General features: G+C 42.7%; 1 protein-coding gene across 18 annotated transcripts; it reads left to right on the top strand.

Moving 5' to 3' along the window:
- Window positions 1-243: 243 nt before the first annotated feature.
- On the top strand, window positions 244-21,036 carry LOC106588394 (retinoic acid receptor RXR-beta-A). Of its 18 annotated transcripts, XM_014177319.2 has the most exons (14): window positions 244-541; window positions 1,027-1,171; window positions 5,736-5,965; window positions 7,839-7,865; window positions 8,444-8,591; window positions 9,288-9,467; window positions 10,068-10,091; window positions 11,679-11,845; window positions 12,057-12,186; window positions 12,419-12,551; window positions 14,730-14,771; window positions 15,358-15,449; window positions 15,617-15,722; window positions 15,822-21,036. In XM_014177319.2, the coding sequence occupies exons 2-14, from the start codon at window positions 1,156-1,158 to the stop codon at window positions 15,967-15,969; spliced, it is 1,443 nt and encodes a 480-aa protein (XP_014032794.1). In that variant the 5' UTR covers window positions 244-541; window positions 1,027-1,155; the 3' UTR covers window positions 15,970-21,036. The 18 variants fall into 18 exon arrangements, with proteins under 18 accessions (XP_014032794.1, XP_045565591.1, XP_014032804.1 ...); XM_045709635.1 differs by lacking the exon at window positions 7,839-7,865; XM_014177326.2 differs by lacking the exon at window positions 7,839-7,865 and having other exon boundaries at window positions 245-541; window positions 11,679-11,839.
- Window positions 21,037-22,417: the final 1,381 nt, after the last annotated feature.

The following is a 22,417-nucleotide window of genomic DNA, read 5'->3' as shown; positions in this document are numbered from 1 at the left end:
TTTCAAATGACTGATTTCCTTATATGAACTGTAACATCTTTAAAATCGTTGCGTGTTGTGTTTATATTTGGGTTCTGTGTATTTAGAGTTGGGCCAACTTTTAGAATTTGGGATATTTTTCTAATTCAAGACATTCAGTTACATAACATTGTTTAAATATTCCCCATGTAATGTTAATGTGGTAGTGTCATGTAAATGCATCATAATGCTCATTACAGACATTCCGTTTTATACTATTTAAAAAAATAAATATTCCCCATGTAATGTTAATTGGGAGCTAACATGGCTGCCATAGAATGTTGAAGTGTCATGTAAATGCATCGTAATGCAGAAACCTCTTCAAACTGTATTGTTTTTGGTACGGTAGCTACTCCGTCAGCCACAGGCAGAAGGGCTGTACAGGGAAAGGGAGGGCTGACGGCGAGGAAAAGTGGGGAGAGAGGAGAGGAAGAACTCGGGGCCTGACCACCACATCTCTTCATGCGAACTCGGGGCCTGACCACCACATCTTTTCATGCGAAGAAACTACACTGTCAAAAACGTTAGTAATTAGGTATAATTATTGTTGATGCATAGTTTGTTTTAGCATCAACGTTATATCTTACTGTTGGGGTAATGCATAGCTAGAATGTTGAATTGTTTACAAACTGACCAACTATCACTTTGCGAGTTCTCTCTGGTCGGTTGTTGGACTACGCTAGATAGCTAGGTTGCTAATGGTAGCTAACTGCACAACTGATACAAAACGTCCTTCTACTATCTGTGGCTCCACTGTCTATAGGCCACAATTTTGTTGACTCCGCGTTTGTCACAATCTAGGTAGCTAGTCATTTTAGAAATATAACGTCAGCTAGCTAGGTCGTTTACGACATGCTTCTTCTTGGCCAAAATGCAGACACAAAAAAAGAAATGAGAATGGATGCTTATGCCTCATGTTATGAAAAACGTGCCTCTCAAAAGCACTGGTCTGATGCCAAATGTTGACTTTTGCGTCTATTTCATGAATTTCCCCCCCATTTTTTCCAGTCCTGTTGTTGGTCATCCGAAAACGACTCTGGCCCGGGCCCGAGTCCGCGGTCTTGAGTTAGATAGCCGAGTGTGATTGAAGCACGTCTATCGGTGTCCCAGCACGTCTTTTCCACCAAGGAGGTAGTAATGGGTGACAGCAGAGGTAAGAGAATGCCACTGGTGTTTTCGAATGAATTTCGCTAGCTATCAAGCCACTTCAGCATTTTGTTTTTATGTTCCAGCTGCAGTGGTCAACTATAGTTAGTGCATTAGAGATGCTTGTTGACAATATTTGCAATGGCATAAGTTACTAAGCCACCTAACTGAATAGCCTAGTTGGCTATATCTACAAGGATGCACTCACAAATTACACCAAAAAACCATTTCACCCCAGTTTTTAGTCTGATTACTACACACGTATTGGTATATACACCTTGAAATGAATTGTGTAAATGTTCCTTACAAGCCAGAATGTTTAATACAATTCTTTGAAATGACTCTACTAGTTAGTTTTCTGTGGTGTTGGACTTTCAGGTCGAAATTTGACACAAAATATCCACAAGAAAGTATTGTTTACTCAACTGTTTAGAGCGGCGGTACAGAAGTTGACATTTCTATCACCTGGCACATGCTCAAAACCATGTCAACACCTGCTGACACCAGTACATCACTGGGACCTATCCAGGACATCTACTCAAAATGGTGCCTGAGGAAGGCCTGCAGCGGTCATCACACCCCAAACACGAGCTGTTCCCTCCCCTACCGCCGGGCAGATGGTATCGGAGCATGAGGTCTGATATCAAAAGGCTCAGACAGTTTCCATCTACATCCATCATCAGACTACTGAACACTTGAACTGAACTGACCACATCCACTGACTCTCCGCACCTTGGCGCACACACACACACACACACACACACACACACACACACACACACACACACACACACACACAAACAAACAAACATCACAACTGCTGCTACATGACTCTTATTATGATTGCTAAATACTGTATTATAATTATGCTAAATGTTTATTCTATTCTACTGAGCCATTTACTTTTTCATATTCTTATATTTTATTATTTCTTATTGTTGTATTGTTAAGAAGTAAGCATTTCGTTGGACGGTGTATACCATGTGTATCCCGAACATACGACTAATAAAACTTGACTTCAGTTAGTTTGCCTGCGTTGCGTGCATGTACATCCGTCTTGTGCACGTGCCTTCGGTCATGAGCAAACATGCGATGCATGCATGCATACTGAAGTCTGCAGGTATTTACATGGTTTTGCGCATGTGCTAGGTGGTGATAGAAACTTCAGTACTGGCGTTCTTAAAAAGTCAGCTAAACAATACTTTCCTGTGGATATTTTGTTTCAAATTTCGACCAACATGGTGTTGGGCAACCGGTAAGTAAGTAGGCTTGGCTTGTGCGATCCGGAACAGCTCATAGGGCAGGAGCCTATCTCCTGTTTCTTTCGCTCAAGGCAGCTTGATGTACAAGTACACCCCCTGGACAGGACGCTAGTCTATCGCTGGGCCTTACACGGAATGAGGAGCAATGAGGAGATGGCACGTGGGTACCTGCTTCTATAAACCAATGAGGAGATGGGAGAGGCAGGACTTGCAGCGTGATCTGCGTCAGAAATAGGAATGACTTCCATTTTAGCCCTTGGCAACGCAGACGCTCGCAAGCAGTGTGGGTGCAATAACTGAATAACATGGATTTGTAATTCTAACCGCGAGCGGTGTGGTCAGCCTGTTACTCCAAATCTATCCCCTTAATGCTGAGTGCCAAGCGGAGACGCATCAGGTCCCATTTTTACAGTCTTTGGTATTACTTGGCCAGAGATTGAACTCACAACCTTCCAATCTCAGTGCGGACACTCTAACCACAAGGCCACTGAGTTGGTTATGGGTAGAGTAAAATCAAATGTCATTTTATTAAACTTTCTGGCTTGTAAGGAACATTTACATGATTTTGCAGTCATTAGTTTCAGGCTGTATATTCCAATGAATTGCTTATTACAGACTAATTAATCGGACTACCCTGCTTTATTCAACCCGCATCAAATGTAAGATTCTAGCTGCTCACCTTTTAAGGCCCTCGAGGATGATTCACGTAAGTTACAAACCTGTGCAGCATGGGTGACCTACACATGTCAAGGAGACAGGTTGAATTTCCTTGTTTAAAACCGAACTAAAGACCTAGCTTTTAATGTTTGATCGCTTAGTCTGCTTAAAGTCTGTGTTTTCTATTAGAATGTTTGATGCGTGGTGGTTGATTTGAAATTTTCTTTCCTCTACTTTTTGATGTATTGTTGCTGTTTTCTTTTCTGCCTGGTATTGCCTTCAGAAAGTATCCCCCCTTGACTTTTTCCACATTTTGTGTTACAGCCTGAATTTTAAAAATGTATTTAAACTTAGATTTTGTGTCACTGATCTACGTACAATAACCTATAATGTCAGTGGAATTTGGTTTTAGAAATGTTTACAAGTTAATACAAAATCAAACGTCTTGAGTCAAGTATTCAACCCTTTTGTTATGGCAAGCCTAAGTAAGTTCAAGAGTAAAAATGTGCTTAACAAGTCAAATAAGTTGCATGGACTCACTCTGTGTGAAATAATAGTGTTTTAAGATGATTTTTAAATGACTACCCCATCGCTGTACCCCACACATACAGTTATCTGTTAGGTCCCTCAGTCGAGTAGTGAATTTCAAGCACAGATTCAACCACAAAGACCAGGGAGGTTTTTCAATGCCTCACAAAGAAGGGCACCTATTGGTAGATGGGGTAAAAAAAACAGACATTGAATGTTCCTTTTGATCCAGGTGCAGTTATTAATTACACTTTGGATGGTGTACCGTTACACCCAGCCACTGGAAATATGCAGGCTCCCTTCCTAACTCAGTTGCCAGAGAAGAATAAAACCGCACAGAGATTTCACCAGGAGGCCAACAATGATTTTTAAATCAGTTACAAAGTTGAATGGCTATGATAGGAGAACGGAGGATTGATCAACAACATTGTAGTTACGCCACAATACTAACACAAAACATGCATCCTGTTTGCAACAAGGCACTAAAGTAATACTGGGGGGGGGGGAAGCACAACCATTGAGTACCACTCTTCATATTTTCAAGCATGGTGGTCGGTGCCACATGGGGCGGCAGGTAGCCAAGTGGTTAGAGCGTTGGACTAGTAACCGAAAGGTTGCATGATCAAATCACCGAGCTGACAAGGTAAAAATCTGTCCTTCTGCCCCTGAACAAGGCAGTTAACCCACTGTTCCCCAGTAGGCCGTCATTGAAAATAAGAATTTGCTCTTAAATGACTTGCCTAGTTAAATAAAGGTAAAATAAAATCAAAAATGTTATGGGTATGTTTTTCATCGGCAAGGACTAGGTCGTTTTTTAGGATAAATAATAAATCCTAGAGGAAAACCTGGTTCAGCCTGCTTTCCACCAGACACTTGGAGACAAATTCATCTTTCAGCAGGACAATTGCTTAAAACACGAGGCCAAATATATAGACTGGAGTTGCTTACCAAGACGACATTGAATGTTGCTGAGTGGCCTAGTTACAGTTTTGACTTAAATTGGCTTAAATCTATGGCAAGACTTAAATGGTTGTCTAGCAATGATTAACAATCAACTTGACAGAGCCTGAATACTTTTTAAAAGATTAATGGCCAAATATTGTACAGTCCAGGTGTGCAAAGCTTTTAGAGACTTACCCAGAAAGACTCACAGCTGTAATTGCTGACAAAGGTGACTCTAGCATGTATCGGCTCAGGGTGTTGAATACTTATCTAATCAAGATATAGTGTTTTATTTATTTATATTAATTCATTTTTCTACATTTTTCTTTGACATTAGAGTATTTTGTGTAGATTGTTTACAAAAAATGACAATTATAGATTTTAATCCAACTTTGTAACAACAAAATGTGGAAAAGGTCAACGAGTGTGAATACTTTCTGAAGGTTTGCATTGAACTTTGGAAATACACTTTACAAATTCGTTATTATTGGTATAAATTATTGCTTGTACAGAATTATTCCAAGTGCTATATAAGGGGTCATTTACTGCATTTCTACACAGTTTAAAAACTCTAAATGCAATTTTAAACAACCAAAATTGTCTCCAGCCATTATCACCTTGGCTGCTGTAACTTCATTCACCTTAGTAGATAGGGGACATTCTACAAACACTTGTCTTACAACAATGAGCTGCTACACACTAGCCCAGCACCGGCTTAAAAAAAACTCTAGTTTCATCTTATGTCAAACAGCAATTAACTAACCATCTACCACCTCTGCACTGTTTTGAGAAAAAAGTTGCGCTGTTCACTGCGGAGCTGCATTAATGCGCTGTCCCAAAGCCAGCCAGCCAGCCGCGAAAGCAGCCTTCCCGCCTCGGTTCTGAGCCATCTGCATGATCCTAAAGCCATCTCTCTGATTCCGCTACACTGTATTTGCCTTTTAATCGGGATTAGAATGATTTTAATGGCCTATTTTAAATTGGTGTTGATCTAGGGTTTGCAACTGTTGTACTCTGCCATACCCATTTGACACCCCTGGGCATGACCCTTGTAAAAGTAAGCACACACAGAACTAACTTTATTGTAGCTAGGGGAACTATCATTCATTTTTTTTCTTAAACTTGAGTTGTATGTAGGGTGTCATCACTTTCTGGCATATAATCCCTGTCGTTTCTCACCAGATTCCCGCAGCCCAGACAGCTCCTCTGTGTCCTCCCCTCCCTCGGGCCAGCGCTCACCACCCCTGACCCCCACAGCTGCCGCCATGACTTCTCTGCCGCCCGTCACCTCGGCCGTCAACAGCCCCATCAGCAGCATGGGCTCGCCCTTCTCTGTCATCAGCTCCTCCCTGGGGTCGCCCTGTCTGCCCGGGACACCCTCGGTGGGCTACGGCCCCATCAGCAGCCCCCAGGTGAGCCCTGAGTTCCATACAGGGAGCTAACACTGTTCTGTTCTACCACTCTTCTCCTGCCTCATCTTTCACCTTTCAGGGTCATTCAGAGATGGGAAGTTGGCGCCATTGTCAATAAATGCTGCTTTACAGTAGTGGCCAGTGTGAACCAAGTGTGACTTCATAGGCTGCAGTCAACATGTGTGTATCTGCCAGTATCATCAGCCTCTGGTGATTGGTTGAGAAGAATATCACTTGTTGAGCTCACTTTTATTCTAAATTAACAATTGGCTGCTATTTTACGACTCCTAAAATGTGCAATATACTGTGATGTATGTTATTGTTAAATAGTGATAGGTGAAAAATGAATAGGTAAATATAGGGATATAATTGTTGACGGTAAACGGTATCGTTTAGGCAATATCGCAATATTATTTTTGAGCTAGCTGTACCTGCATCAAAACTCTAGTATTTTTCCTTCAAAGCTTGTTTTCCATATCATCTTTTAAATAGGGAGCCAATTTGTTTTCAGCACTTTTATTTCCATGGCTGATCAAAACTCGTATTATCATGTCTCTCTCTTGTCCCTATGCAGCAGACATATATGGTGAGCAATATGTTTGGAACATCGAATCGCAATAAAATCACAGTATCGAATCGCAATACATATAGAATCACGAGAATCGCAATACATATCGTATCGACACCTAAGCCTCGTGATAATATCGTATCGTGAGGTCCCTGTCAATTCCCAGCCTTATAGGTCAAGTGAAGTTGTGGATAACTACCAAAGGCAAATGTGAAACCATACATATCTAAATGTTGTAAATCATTGATTTTAAAAGTAGCTAATTTTTTATCTGTGAAATCAACCACAAAACAGCATTATTTGGGTACTTTTATTAAACATGTTGGCCTTTTTCTTTCAATGCGTTCTGACTTTAAAAACCTCACCAAATATTAAATTAATTGAGTAATGGTTAAATTATGACATTTTAGATCAAGGGTGCCAGTGGATGAATCATTGGTTGCCCTCAAAACCACACATCAAAAGATCAAACGCTCCCTGTCCTCTTCCTGCGTATGACTAGAAAATAGGGAACACATTCTGCAATATTTCCATGAAATATATACAGTACCAGTCAAGTTTGGACACACCTACTCATTCAAAGGTTTTTCTTTATTTTTACTATTTTCTACATTGTAGAATAATAGTGAACATATCAAAACTATGAAATAACACATCATGTAGTATCCAAAAATCATGTAGTAACCAAAAAAGTGTTAAACAAATCAAAATGTGTTTTATATTGTAGATTCTTCAAATAGCCACCATTTGCCTTGATGACAGCTTTGCACACTCTTGGCATTCTCTTAACCATCTTCACAAGGTAGTCACCTGGAATGCATTTCAATTAACAGGTGTGTCTTGTTAATTTGTGGAATTTCTTTCCCTCTTCATGCGTTTGAGCCAATCAGCTATGTTGTGACAAACTAGGGTTGGTATACAGAAGAGGGCTGTATGTGTTATTTCATAGTTTTGATGTCTTCACTATTATTTTACAATGTAGAAAATAGTAAAACAAAAGGAAAAACCCTGGAATGAGTAGGTGTGTCCAAACTTTTGACTAGTACTGTACATAAAATCCATAAATTCACATGCACAATGTATAGTTTTTAAATCTACATTTAATATATCTGCGTTTGCGAACATTTATGTAGATTTTTTCTTTTTCTTCCCGGCACAAAATGATTGGTCCAAGGGGCTCGTAGTGGCAGCATAGTAGTGAATATCCAAACAAATACCCGTACTCTCCGTCCCTGAGTGTGCCCATCCATCCCTCTTTCTCTCCTCCCCTGCCCTCTACTTCATCCCTTTCTTTTTACTTCACAGATCAATATGTATACCAGGAGTGCAGAGGTAAGAACCCCCCCCCCTCCCTCCCCCTCTATTACCACCTCTGCCTTTCTCTATATTGGTTGTTTTATTTCCTCTATCTCCTCTCACATCAGATGGTCCTTTTCAGTGTTATTTCTCCTCCTCTCCCTCCCTTGCTTTTTCTCTTTCTTTCTCCTCCCTCCCCCCATTTCACTTTTTGCCTCTGATTCTCCTCAAATGTCCTAATCCGGCTATGAGGATGCCTTGAGACTTAACCTGGTTGAACTGGTGAGGGCGAGAAGTGCTCTGTAATCTCTATTGCTTTGAGGGCGAGGGAGGCTCTTTTCTCCGACCAATGATGCCTGGGCGTGCGAACGGGTAACTGAATGTGGCTTTAACACTGATCAACCAGCCCACTCAAAAAGATAGCAGGCAATATGTATGTGATTGTTGGATGCATGAAAGTACTGATGTTTTTTGTCATTTTTCTTGAAATATGACAGCTCTGCATCTATGACTCCAAATAATCAAACTTAAGGAGCGATGTGCTGTCAGTACATGACACATCCTCCCCTCTCACTCCTGCCCTTATCCCCTCCCACCTTTCTCTCTGCCTCCAGATCAACTCCACAGTTTCCATGTCGGGCCTGCACGCGGTCAGCAGCTCGGATGACGTGAAGCCTCCGTTCGGGCTGGGAGGCCACAGCCCAGGGGGCCCCATGCTCTCCCAAAAGCGCCTGTGTGCCATCTGTGGTGACCGCTCCTCCGGTAAGTCTAGGCCCAATCCCAAACTGGCCCCTAGACCCTATGCTCTTGTGGAGATCGGAGATTAATTGAATGGCGTATGAATCGCCTGTAAGAAGACCAGTTGAACTATATACTCTTCCATCTATAGGACTGACTGGGGGGTTGATTTAGGGTCGGGGGGGGGTTGAGAGAGAAGCAGTAGTGCAATATGCTTTGTTTATTAAAGGGTAGTTCTGTCCAAAATTGTACAGGCGTTGAATGAAATTTAGTTAGGTGGTGTGGATGTTTCTCATGAATTTGGGTTTGACACCCATAGATTTCCGCTGTGCATAGTGGGATCTACACAACATGGCATTGGCTACATGGACTTATAGCCTTATGGTATGGAAACGTCATATAACCCTAGATTTGGGGTTACCTTTCCGTAGTGTAGAAAATTGTTTAAAAAAAAGCTGCGGAAAATGTTTAAAACACAGTAGCGAATTGTTTTTCCATCTCTCCCTTGTCTGTACCAGTTCAGTTTCTACTAAAAGGGGCCGAAACACTTCCATGTATGTTCATTGCCATCACACCTGAAGAACTATGCGCTTTAGGCTTAGTGCCTGAACGATTGAAAGGTGTTTGTTACTGATGTAACCTTCCCTCCTTTTGCTATCCCCCTATTCCCTCTCTATTGTTGTCAATTTGCATTCCTCTTTCTTGTCATTCTCTCTATAGGTAAGCACTACGGAGTGCACAGCTGCGAGGGCTGCAAGGGTTTCTTCAAGCGCACGGTACGCAAGGACCTGAGCTACACCTGCCGGGACAACAAGGACTGCCTGGTGGACAAACGCCAGCGCAACCGCTGCCAGTACTGTCGCTACCAGAAGTGCCTGGCCTGTGGCATGAAGAGGGAAGGTAAGGGGGGAGCCTAGCAGTCTGCTGTCCTCAACTAGCATTCAATATGGCTTATTAAAGGGCAACGCTATCACCAGGTAAGGCTTGAAATGGAGGGAGAGGCCGAGAGGGATGCAATTGGAGACATGAGGAGCGGGACTGCGACAAGACAGAAAGAGTGAGGGAGAGCTAGGATCCTTATTGAAATTGGGTCTGACTTGCTACAGTAAGAAAGTAGAAGTAAGAGGGATGGGGCCCCTTGTGTCCCCTAACCCGAAGACCCCCACTCACCAACCGTCCTGTTGCCCTGCTGAAATAACACTGTTTGACATTGTTGCCGAAAAGATTGTATAGCCTACTTGCTATAAACCTATTTCCAATTGCTGTTTTTAAATCCACTGAAATAATCTATGTATAATAAAGATGTCTAAGAGCATTTAATAATTTTTGAGTATTGTAATATGAATTTCTAAGGGCAGAGTATTGATTGTACTCAAAGGGGATGGAAAGAACGAGAAAGAGGTAGAGAGAGGGGGATGGAGAGCCTTGTAAACACTAACCCCTGTCCCCCTCTCTCTCCCCTCTTGTTTCCTCTCGTTTTCTCTCTCCCATCTTCTGTAGTGGTCCAAGATGAACGACAGAGATGTAAGGAGAATGGCATTTAATTAGTTGGTGGGGAATAGTGCAGAGTACTTGTTATGTAGTTTTATGTCAGTGCTCAGAAATGGACCATACCACACGGAAGACGGCGCTCTCTTGTCTACAAGACTTTGAAACAATCATCCTTTTTCTAATGTTTGTGCATTTTTCAAATGTTTTATTTGGTCAAGAGGTAAAACAACAATATTTTATGTTGTTTTGTTGTGATGGTCCATTTCTGGGTGAGGTATGTTGCAGAATGTATTGGTATAAAACTCTAATTACCAGGCGCAATGTAAGTCTTAAGGCCCTGATATACTATAGCCATCGGGCGTACAACATTGCCATCAGCCGTTGAGGAAATGCTTCCTTTGAAATCAATGAAAGCTGCTTCACTACCCTTGTGCTCGCGTTGCGTCATGTCCAATGGCAGCGCCCAAGCTCAGGAATCGCAAAGGTTCAATTCTTGACGCCGCGTTCATTCAATCTTGTAAATTGGAATAATGAGAAATAAAGTTGATTTTGGTTGCAAATAGCCTCCACTATACTCCACTGGTTATTTTACTAAGATTTATGAAGTCAAGAAGCTACTACTTCTAGCTAGCTAGCTACGTTGACTAGCTAGGTTCACAAAGGCAACTTGTGTAATTAGAGGATCATTTAGTACAACCACTACCAACAGTTTAATGAGTGCTTGCGAAAAACTGGACCAAAGCTATCGTACTTACGCATAATTGATGAATATGGTAAGGTACAGTAGGGGAAAACAGAGGAAAGATGTTCTTCCCCTCTGGTCCTCTCCGCTCTCAAAACAACATGCTCTGTGTAGCAGGTAGAACATCACATTGACACAACGCTGATAGCAACACAACGCTTATCGTGGAGTTAGTGTTACTGTTCTCAGTATCGCTGACATTGTGTAAAATCGTATTACCATCATATTACTGTGGTGTCGGGCTGATTCACATATTTCCCTGCATTTGCTGATGGTGGTGCACAGATGATTGGTATTGTTGTGCCAGTTTATGTGGTTTGGGATGACTTCAAAGATATATATATATAACCTATAATGTGCCATAGGAATATACCTTATTGTGGGGTGATTGTAATAGGAAAATTCTCTTGATGGCTGATGGGAATCAGATATCAGTCTTGGGGCCACAGGAAAGCAGCTTGCGAGCCTGATGTGGCCCCCAGGCCTTGAGTTTGAGACCCCTGGTGTGAAAGGTAAAAAAAAAGCTTTGTCGTTTGAACTAACCCGGGAAATGTACATATCTGTGTATCTCCTTTTCCTCTACCTGTGTCATTTTTTACTTTCCTCATTTCACATTCCTCTCTCAACTTTTTTCTTGCTCTTTTCTTTTTATTTCCCCTCCTTTCTCTCTCACCTTTCTCTTTTTTTCTTCACTTTGCTTCCCATTTGCTCTCTCCCTCCCTCTCCATCTCACTTCCCTGTCCTGCTCTTTCTTTATCTTTTCACCCTCCATCCTTCTCCCTCTGCTGCTCCCTACTTTCCCCTCCTGTGCCTCTTTCCTTCTCGCTCCCCGACTCTCTCGTCCCCTCCTTCCGTCTGCCCTTCCTGTGCCCCTGCAGCCGTGCAGGAAGAGCGCCAGAGGAACAAGGAGCGGGAGAGCGAGGTGGAGTCGACCAGTGCCGTCAACGAGGAGATGCCCGTGGAAAAGATCCTGGAGGCCGAGATGGCCGTGGAACAGAAGACCGAGCTGCATGCAGACGGGAGCTCCGGGGACAGCTCGGTAAATGTGTGTGTGTGACCCACCGTCTGACCCCGCAACGCACACATACCAACTTCTCTTGCTCCACTGTCTAGAGATTGTGCGACTGAGCCAACAATTTATTGTGATACAATATATTCTGAGATAAATGACCTGCTTAGTTTAAATGTGATCCTAAGGTCTCCAGTCTCTATTGTGTGCCCTATGTTGAAGCCAGTCTCTCTGTTCTTCTCTCCAGCCCAACGACCCAGTCACCAACATCTGCCAGGCTGCAGACAAGCAGCTGTTTACCCTGGTGGAGTGGGCCAAGAGGGTCCCCCACTTCTCTGAGCTGGCCCTGGACGACCAGGTCATCCTGCTACGTGCCGGTACGCTCAAAAAGCCTTCGCCATTTCATGTTCATCGGCACCAAACGGAAGAAAGCTAACTGAAACAGGGAGGGACTACCTGGACATATCCAATAAAACTAGTTTTGTTTTAGTTGGAAAAAGTTTTTTGTCATGCACCCTAATGAACACAGCCCTGCTCAGCTTTGACCTCATTAAATCCAAGCCGTTCACAGCCCTACATGGATAGGCTGATGACCCTGTCTCTCTCCAGGTTGGAACGAGCTGCTGATCGCTTCCTTCTCTCACCGCTCCATCAGTGTGAAGGACGGCATCCTATTGGCCACCGGCCTACACGTGCACAGGAACAGCGCCCACAGTGCCGGTGTGGGAGCCATCTTCGACAGGTAACACACACATGTGCGATGGACCTCGGTGAAGCAGCCTTTTACATGTTCATTTTCAAATAAAAGCTTAAAACTGCAGGGAGAAAGATTGAAAAAAAAGGTGCCCCTGAATGATTTTAAGCATTCTGCATTGGTTTTTCCGTAAACAGTCGACACTTAATGTCTAGTGTTTTTGTAATGGCAGTTTTATTTTATTTGATCATACACGCCATCATATAAACACTTTACCATACATGTGTTTGTAGAACATAATTTTCAGTCATGGTCATGCCTGTTACTGTTATTATTCATTAAATGGCCATTTCTCTTTGGAGTCCAGATGAGTTTGTTGAAATGAGCTGAATAATTTTCCTGACTAAAGGGAGAATGGAGCACTTTCGGTAGAGTTCGTGCCTATATTATGATTACATTTTGTGACGTTTTTGTTCGTTTTGGACTACGGTGAGGATTTTTTTCGGCTGTTCGAGCACCCAGCATTTTTTCTGGAGGCAAGCCGAAGTTCAGAGACAAAGTCTACGACCTTTCATTGGTCATTGGTCAGCAGTAGGGATTCTTCAGTGAAGTCTTTGTTGTCGTTCAACAAGAGACGACTTGTTTTCATGTACATTTTTTCATTGAAAATACACCAAACATCTTAGATGTAAAATTGCACGACTGACATCTATTCAGGCAAAAACGTCTAGATTAATGACAGATTTTTTTTAGTTTAGTTATCTTAGATTCATTTTGATTATTTTGAGTAAGTGTATACTGGCTACGGTGTCTCAAAATGGACAAACAGTACTATTGCGCGCTTTTTTTTTCGTTTTGCAAGCAAAGGTCTTTTAAGGGAGTATGCGAGCACGCTCGTTCGGTTCGGCTAGCTGAGTTTGGCCAGGTGCCAGCCGAACTGAAGCATGCTGACGCCTTTAGACTGCCTCTAGAATGATGCAGCGTGCCAGAACGCTGGGGACTAATGCTTCATGTACTGTAGACGTCACTGTTGATTTCACTAGGATACCTCCCCCCCAACACAGCCACACACACACACACACACGGGGCACATTCATCTATTCCATTTTACATTGGCAGATGTCAGTATTTTATTCAGTAGCGTAAAATTGCCTTTAATCATCGGCATGGCACCGGTCTTGAGTAAAATCCTGCGCTCATCGCGTGCCCACCCCAACTCAATAGGGTCGCCACATCACATGGTGTGAATTCATTGTTTATTACACAGTAATTACATTGTTATTAATAGTTCGTAAACTGCAAGACTCCCAATTCCCACAGGAATTTAAGCATCTCTTGGATTAACTGGTTGCAGGCTTTTGTTTCAGATTCATCGCAATCTAGACATCCTTCCGTAAATGTGGTCCGCTGAATGTTTTTTTTGTTGTTGTGTGAAATCTCTCAATTCTCATTTTTTTATCCTCACGTGTCTTTTTTTGTTTCCTAAAAAAAACATTATTTTCCTTCATTCATTTATGATTTATGCCAAATCGATTTGATTAAGATGATTAAACTGCCCTGATCATATTACTGCATTGTTCCTTTGACTATTTATTACGCTCCTCTATTGGCTTATGCTTCTCTGCTCTACTGTCATTGGCCCATGCTAATACCCATAACCCTTTTGTGCTGATTTGGTTAAACCATTTACATGAAGGATTTTTTTAAATGATCCGTACCTACCCAGAAATTTGTATATGCTAATTATCGAGGGTACAATGAAGTATGCCTAAAATGCAATGCTAGTGAAGATAAGCAGAGGTCTTGGGTAATACTGTATAGAACTAGTTAAATAAAGGTTAATTAAAAAACTAAAACATTAAATAAATAATATCTATTTGCCCTATTTCAATCAGACCCAATATGAAAGTTTTCTCCTTTAAATCTTGTCTGTGCTCAAATGTCTCGGATCTATTTATTGCTGTGTTACATTTGGCATATTTTTGTCATTCCTCAAGCTTTACTTCCCATAGTTTTAATGCTATCTAAAACATTTTCATCAGGCCAAGTCTCCATCAACAAGAGCCTGTAGCTTGTTAGTCCCAGAAGTGGAACTGGGCACCAAAATGCAATGTAGAGTCTAACCTACCTGTTCCTCTGGGCCCAAACCAACGCAGGGGGGGACAATGTAATAACAATGTAACTGTGTAATAACATTGTAATAACACATTGTAATTGAATACACAGGGAGAGTGCGCACAATGCAGAGGTTGGAGCCATATTTGACAGGTAATGACATCACTACACGCCTACCTTCCCCTATCAACAACGAACACAAAACAAAACAACGCCACAAAATAAACGCTTTTCTTGGCCCAGTTGTTGAGTGAGAGAATCTGGCAAAGAAAGTGCTGTAATTAGCCCAGGTAAAAGAGCGGGTCGTGTGTATCTTGTCCGCTCGTGTTGTGTTCTGTTTTTCCTCTTTTCTGTCGTAGTGCAGGCTCGACTGGTCGCTGGCGCAGCGTCGACAAAACACCAGCTGCTAACTTCCTTCCCTTCATCTTCTTTCTGTCCTTATTAAATTATTGCATTACCCAACATTTTTTGCGACGTGCAGTAGTTTATAAATAAGAAAAGTGTGGTTTGGGCTTGGATGGAATTTATAGATTGTGTGGTTGTAGTGTAACGTTTAAATGCATAGTGTAAAGAGGATGTAAAACTTGTATCCCAGCCCCCCTGCCCTTCTGTTACTTTCTTTATTTAATTGCTGCATCGTTGAGTGGAACTGTGGTAAACCCTAAAGAAGATGCTAACCCATCTCCTCCCGTTCTCTCGTCCCTCTGTCACACCTCCCCCTCCTCGACCCTGGTTGTAGAGTTCTCACTGAGCTGGTCAGTAAGATGAGAGACATGCAGATGGACAAGACCGAGCTCGGCTGCCTCCGAGCCATCATCCTCTTCAACCCAGGTAATGATATCCGCTCAAATAATGGTTTGAGACAAGTTAACGATTTAAGCCGTTTCAGACCAGTTTATGACTTCAGTCATTTCATCCCCGATATAGCATGATGTCAGGAAGAATCACATGTAAATTATTCTCGGTTCTATAGTGCCTGTGTTTGTTCCTGCATTCAGATGCTAAGGGCCTGTCCAGCCCAAGTGAAGTGGAATTGCTGAGGGAGAAAGTGTACGCATCGCTGGAGTCCTATTGTAAACAGAGATACCCGGACCAGCAGGGCAGGTACAAGAGAAACACACAGACATACTATAGCACCTATCCGCACAATACTCCCACGTCACCGCCATGATTGACCTCACTCGTTCTCCCCCATCGCCCCAGGTTCGCTAAGCTCCTCCTCCGGCTGCCAGCGCTGCGCTCCATTGGCCTGAAGTGCCTGGAGCACCTGTTCTTCTTCAAGCTGATTGGCGACACCCCTATCGACACATTTCTCATGGAGATGCTAGAGGCGCCCCACCAGCTGACCTAAGAACCAGGTTCTGCCCTGGTCCATTTTGCACCAGGGGTTCTAGTTCTGGCACCCTGGTTCTGGGGCTTCACCATGTCTGCTGGTTTTGATGTCCCACTCACACCAACCCCACCACCCCTTCTTCACCCATAACCCCCTCCCCCAAGCTTATACAGCTCCGAAAGACCATATGCTGTCAAACACACAGAAGCAAACACTTTTTCACAGTAGAGGTTAAGACACATTGAAGTATCTCCTTTCTAACGGCATATACACGTTTTATCATGAGTTATCCTTCAGTTGGCAGCCTCCAGCTTTGAGTGTAAACGCTTCTGCGAATCCGGTAGACCTCTCAGCTTCTTGTGGGGTTCGTAGGTTATTCAGATACATTGCTGTGCGCATAGATATGACGAGTGGCTTACTCCGTCTTAGGCTTTACTCTTGGGTTTAACCCAAACGCGTCATGATCAGGTGCGTAATATTTCAATCAACTGTCACCCAACTTCTATTGGTCAGGACACAGCCAGTAGAGGCAGACACGCCCCTCTGAGTTCACCAATCCGAATGTGATTTGAATAGTATGCTTTATTCATGCTTAAATGCGCTGAATTCATTCTAAAGTACTGTACTCTTAAAATGAGACCTTTTTAAGGCATTGAAATCCAAGGAGGGGGCACTTTGGTTCGCCCTTAAAGCTCACACCAGGCTTTCAAAGAGAAACTGACTTGTAAAGATGTGTTCTTTGTTGCATGTTGCTGTTTGTTCTCTAAGTCCAAACAAGGGCCATTGGGCACAGGAAGTGAGTGCAACCTTGTTCAAGAGCACTGCGTTCATTGGTGCTGTTGTAGATGTTTCTTTTTGTTTGATACCCTCTACTTTGCTAATGGTCATTTTTGCACTCTGTGAAACATTACTGTGTAAGTAAACATTTGTTGCAGAAACCTATCTGCCCAGCTTTTAAGAAACTGGGGCAACCACAACGAATCTCTCCATCTCTCATCATATGTCTTCTCAAGAGCCAAGGTGTTAATGGCCGTGCTTCGTTCTGTGAAAGCCTTGATATCATTAGATATCTTGTTCCAGTGGTCTAGTGTACCCCCTACAACTCCCCTTCTACAATATGTAAATAAGATGACACATCTGCTCCTTCACTAGAGCGCGACTGGGCAATCCCAATATGTGCATACAGTAGGGAAAACACAGGGGTTAGCAAGCATATTAGCACACAACAAAAAGTATTCCCCGATTAGCAATATGAACAGATATTGTACACATTCAATATGTACTGTAAAAAAAAAATATATATATATATATATATATATATATATAATTGTAAAGGGTTTTACCCATAGACTGGATTTTAAGCTTGAAAACCCCACCTTGTTGTCACTGACTATTAGGTCTAGTTGTTGTGCTAGTAGTTCCGTCACTCTTGACGCGATGGTATTCTATAGGGCTGCTGTGTCACGGGCAGGGCGATAGATCCCGCCCCCTTAGCCTGCCCAGCCTGTGACAATACTTTGTGTTTTATTGTGGAGTTGATTGGTTGGCTTCAGCCGATGACCCTGCCAGCCATCTACCGTGACTGTATTGTGTGGTCTGCTTACACAAAGCTAAGCAATAGGGGCCGATTCAGCTCCCCCCCATAACAGAACTAGCTGTCAACACATTAGATACAAACTTTGAACTGAAATATTAAAAGGGCATCGTTACACACAACGTGAGCAATATTGGCGGATGCATAACGATTGAGACCATATTGTGTGCATAGAAGGATTTAGATGTGTGGGTCGTTTATGAAGTATTTGGAGATTGGTATTATTTACCATTCAGAACAAAAATTAGGATGTAGAATAGAGATTGCTGTATCGCTTACTGGACAGAAGTTCAACTGTCCTAAAGTTGGGTGCTACACGACTCATGGTCTTACAATTATAGATGTGCGTGTTTACACCAGTGGAGGCTGGTGGTAGGCGCTGTAGGAGGATGGGCTCATTGTAATGGCTCGAATGGAATTTACATTTTAGTAATTTTAGAAGACGCTCTTAAGCAGAGCGACTTAGAGGAGCAATTAGGGTTAAGTGCCTTGCTCAAGGGCACATCGGCAGATTCTTCACCTAGTTGGCTCAGGGATTAGAACCAGCAACCTTTCGGTTACTGTCCCAACTATCTTAACCGCTAGGCTTCCTGCCGCCCGTTCAGTAGAATGCTGTCAAACACGTTGTTTCCATGTGTTTGGTACCATTCCATTTATTCCATTCCCGCCATTACAATGAGCCCGTCCTCATATAGCTCCTCCCACCAATGCAAACGCAGTACACAAACAAAACGCTAAGAGTGTGCAAGTACACACCCTCCACCTTTTTTCCCTCTTGAAACTGAGGTCTACTTAGAATAGGATTCCCACTCGGCCGTACTCTTTTCAGCCGATCCCCTACATTGACTTGCAGTCAGCCCTTTCTGGCGGGAGAGGAACACCTCCCCCATGTAATGTGGATATGGAGGATGATACCTGTCTAACAGGGTGTCCTACTCCAAGCCTGTGAACAGGCCGTGGGAGCACTGTAGACCATTTACATGCCCGTCGGGTTTATGTACGTCTATACATGTGAATATACACGCTCTGTTCCTCAGTGTCCAGATTGCGAATGTAGAGAAGAGCTGCGTCGCTTGTTGTTGCATCCCGATTTCAGAGCTCTGAATCGAATTCGGAATCAGTCTCTGCAGAATAAAATGAATGAGTAGAACTCGAGATCAGTCTTAACGAATTTAGTCCCACAGGGTAGAGTATCTTATCTGTGTATCCCCAGTGTGAACCACGATGTTGGCAACAACCCCTCGTGTAATTCCCTCGTTTTTTGGGGGGAGCTTCCTCAGTTGAATGTGAACGCATTTCAATCTCCCATTTCTTAACACTAGAAAAGCCTGGCCTTGAGGGACCCCTCTTCAAGCCAAAACGAAGTCTTTGACTCCAACATTCTAACAGTCTAATAAATTAATTTCATATATGCTATTGGGAAAATAATATTTTGCTTGTGTTTATGAAGGTCTTAGGTAACAGAATGCCAAAAAAAATATTATTTCAAAGAACAAAATAGCATTTTCATTAGTTTGTTACTGTAGGCTATATGTTTTATCATGCTCAAGTGTAGAGCTCATGGAACAGAGGTCATTATTGGAAAAGTGATATTTTGAAATAGAGCCAATTTTGGATACTATATAGAAATCAGTCTTACCTGCATGTGACTCCGTAGGAGGATTTGAAAAGGTCACTTGTCGCTCCGAAAAATATATATCCTCTTTTTAAAACTGCTTATAACACAAAATGCTAACATGCGTGTGTTAAATAGACATATTTAGGAAAAGTCAGACTGAGGGAGGCATGACTTTAAAAATGGCAGAGATATTTAAATGTCATATTTAGTCAAAATGACTCACTTGCCTCTTCTAGTGCTGTAACAGTGCATTTTAAAGTGAATCCCTTGTTATGCTGTGTCTTGTCCTATAAAATTCAGTTTAGCTGTGAGCAGAGATTACTTCGTATACGTATAACAGCCCTATAAGAATTCTACAGGTTCTATAAGCTAAGCATTTTCAGGTTGTTCAGGCAGACAGTTCATCAGAAGAAGATTTTTTTGAACTGCCTGTACACTATGTTTATGTGCCTGTGTTGATATGTCACTATGCCCACTGTGTACAATGAAGTCTTGGTCTGGTTATACCAGCAAGCTTGGGTGTGCTGCAGCATGGAGAGAGGTTTTCAACAACACAGAAAGATGCACAGAAGAGCATGGGCGCAAGCGAAGTGGGGCGTAAATTTGCGGACACGTTGCCCGGGCCCTTCTCTTCCCTTGCCAACCGAGTGCAGTGTCCCTTTGGTATTACTTGATGGCAGTGCTGCGGCGGTCTTCGCCCTTGGAGACAGACCGCCGGCGTGCGGCCCAAAGATGCGTGTCCCTCGTGACCGCGTGCACTCAAGGCAGACGCCTGGACCTTTTGATTACGTTCATTTATCTTCAACTTACTTATGAAATCACTTCCTTAAAAAAAAAAAAAACGCTTCAACTTTTGCAGCCTGTGAAGCTGTTATGTGTTGGTATCTAGCGGGATGCAATACTTATTTAATAGGCACCCTGGTGCAAAGGTCAACTCTATAATGATCAAAACACCCCATGCGGTTGGTTGGTGCCACCCCTGTGATGACGTAACACTGCCAAACAGGTGTGAATGCCAGCGTTGATGCTGTGCCACGCTGAGGCCCCGTGGCTGACTGTTGAGTATTCAGAGTGTTGTGCTTTGTCACTAAAGAACTCCCCTTTATAAGAAAGGTGCCACAGCAAGGGGGAGGGCACTAGTCGGGGTGGTCCCTATGGTGATTATACTGTGCATTGGTGCTTTTCTTTAAGTGGCCCAAGAGGGCAGAGTTACAAGCTAGGAACGTGCACCGATAATTTGGCTATTTGGATCACGGTTTTGTCTTCCGTGTCCAGCGCAAACAGGAGTGTGTTAACGTAGAAAAATATGCATTGGACACTGCCAGCAAACCTTGGCTTAAGCTGAGAAAAAAATTGGAGCCAATGCATAGATCCCAAAGGTGCGCGCTGAAGTCACGTCTCTGCATAGTGTCCCATTATGCAGATGAACTTGAGGGGAGGGCCACCTCAACATGCTCAGAGGAGAATGCGTGCAAACTGGGATAAGTGCTTAGGATGGTAGACTTTCACTTGATCAGAGTTGTTTTGTTGATCAAGAAAAGCTGTTTTCGTTAGATCTCGAGATTTCCTGTCGTTGATTCCCGCCAAAATACACTGCTTCTTTGTTGTGCTTGACTCTTTCCTTTGACCGCGCTATTCATCTGTCTGTATTCAGGACTATTAAACACATGCAGGAACTGTTATATCACATGGGAGCTTCAGTTTCCTTTTTCTCATGTCTATTTTTTTTTGTCATGTTTTTATCTCTGACTCCAGCATACATGTGGAAATGATTGACTGTTGTGTGTTTTGGGGAAGGAAAGTCATTTTTTTGTCATTTAATTTGGAATCTGTTTCTGTTGTATCATGTCCGAGTAAAGGTTTTAATACTGTACCATTCCTGTCTTGGTGGATTTTGTCTGTCCATGCTTTTCAGTGTATGTTTCAAAATAAGCATTCAAAGAACAATGTGGAACATTTGACTTGTTGGAAGCTTGACAACCATGCACTATTGGATTCAACATTTTGATTTACAGTTGAAGTCGGAAGTTTACATACACTTAGGTTGGAGTCATTAACTTGTTTTTCCACCACTCCTCAAATTTCTTGTTAACAAACTATAGCTTTGGCAAGTCGGTTAGGACATCTACTTTGTGCATGACACAAGCAATTTTTCCAACAATTGTTTACAGACAGATTATTTCACTTAGAATTCACTGTATCACAATTCCAGTGGGTCAGAAGTTTACATACACTAAGTTGACTGTGCCTTTAAACAGTTTGGAAAATTCCAGAAAATGATGTCATGCTTTAGAAGCTTCTGATAGGCTAATTGACATCATTTGAGTCAATTGGAGGTGTGCCTGTGGATGTATTTCAAGGCCTACCTTCAAACTCCGTGCCTCCTTGCTTGACATCATGGGAAAATCAAAAGAAATCAGCCAAGACCTCAGAAAACAAATTGTAGACCTCCACAAGTCTGGTTCATCCTTGGGAGCAATTTCCAAACACCTGAAGGTGCCACGTTCATCTGTACAAACAATAGTACGTAAGTATAAACACCATGGGACCAGCATATGCAGCCATCATACCGCTCAGGAAGGATATGCGTTCTGTCTCCTAGAGATGAACGTACTTTGGTGCGAAAAGTGCAAATCAATCCGAGAACAACATCAAAGGGCCTTGTGAAGATGCTGGAGAAACAGGTACAAAAGTATATATCCACAGTAAAATGAGTCCTTTAACGACATAACCTGAAAGGCCGCTCAGCAAGGAAGACTGCTCCAAAACCGCCATAAAAAAGCCAGACTGCGGTTTGCAACTGCATGTGGGGACAAAGATCGTACTTTTTGGAGAATTGTCCTCTTGTCTGATGAAACAAAAATATAACTGTTCGGCCATAATGACCATCGTTCTGTTTGGAGGAAAAAGGGGGAGGCTTGCAAGCCGAAGAACACCATCCCAACCGTGAAGCACGGAGGTGGCAGCATCATGTTGTGGAGGTGCTTTGCTGCAGGAGGGACTGGTGCACTTCACAAAATAGATGGCATCATGAGGTAGGAAAATTATGTGGATATATTGAAGCAACAACTGAAGACATCAGTCAAGAAGTTAAAGCTTGGTCACAAATGGGTCTTCCAAATGGACAATGACCCCAAAACATACTTCCAAAGTTGTGGCAAAATGGCTTAAGGACAACAAAGTCAAGGTATTGGAGTGGCCATCCAGGGTCGGTTCTGGGGGGGGGGGCAGTGCCCCTGTGACAACAATTTTGG

Source organism: Salmo salar, chromosome ssa27, assembly GCF_905237065.1.
Source record: "Salmo salar chromosome ssa27, Ssal_v3.1, whole genome shotgun sequence".
NCBI lineage: Eukaryota > Metazoa > Chordata > Actinopteri > Salmoniformes > Salmonidae > Salmo > Salmo salar.
This window is presented reverse-complemented; position numbering and strand designations above follow the sequence as displayed.

Excerpts from the sequence above, each read along its gene's own strand:
- LOC106588394 (XM_014177312.2), top strand. The coding sequence starts at position 481 with ATGCGAACTCGGGGCCTGACCACCACATCTTTTCATGCGAAGAAACTA. Across the intron at positions 7,866-8,443 it reads TGTATACCAGGAGTGCAGAG|ATCAACTCCACAGTTTCCAT; the intron begins GTAAGAACCCCC and ends CTCTGCCTCCAG. Across the intron at positions 8,592-9,287 it reads CTGTGGTGACCGCTCCTCCG|GTAAGCACTACGGAGTGCAC; the intron begins GTAAGTCTAGGC and ends TTCTCTCTATAG.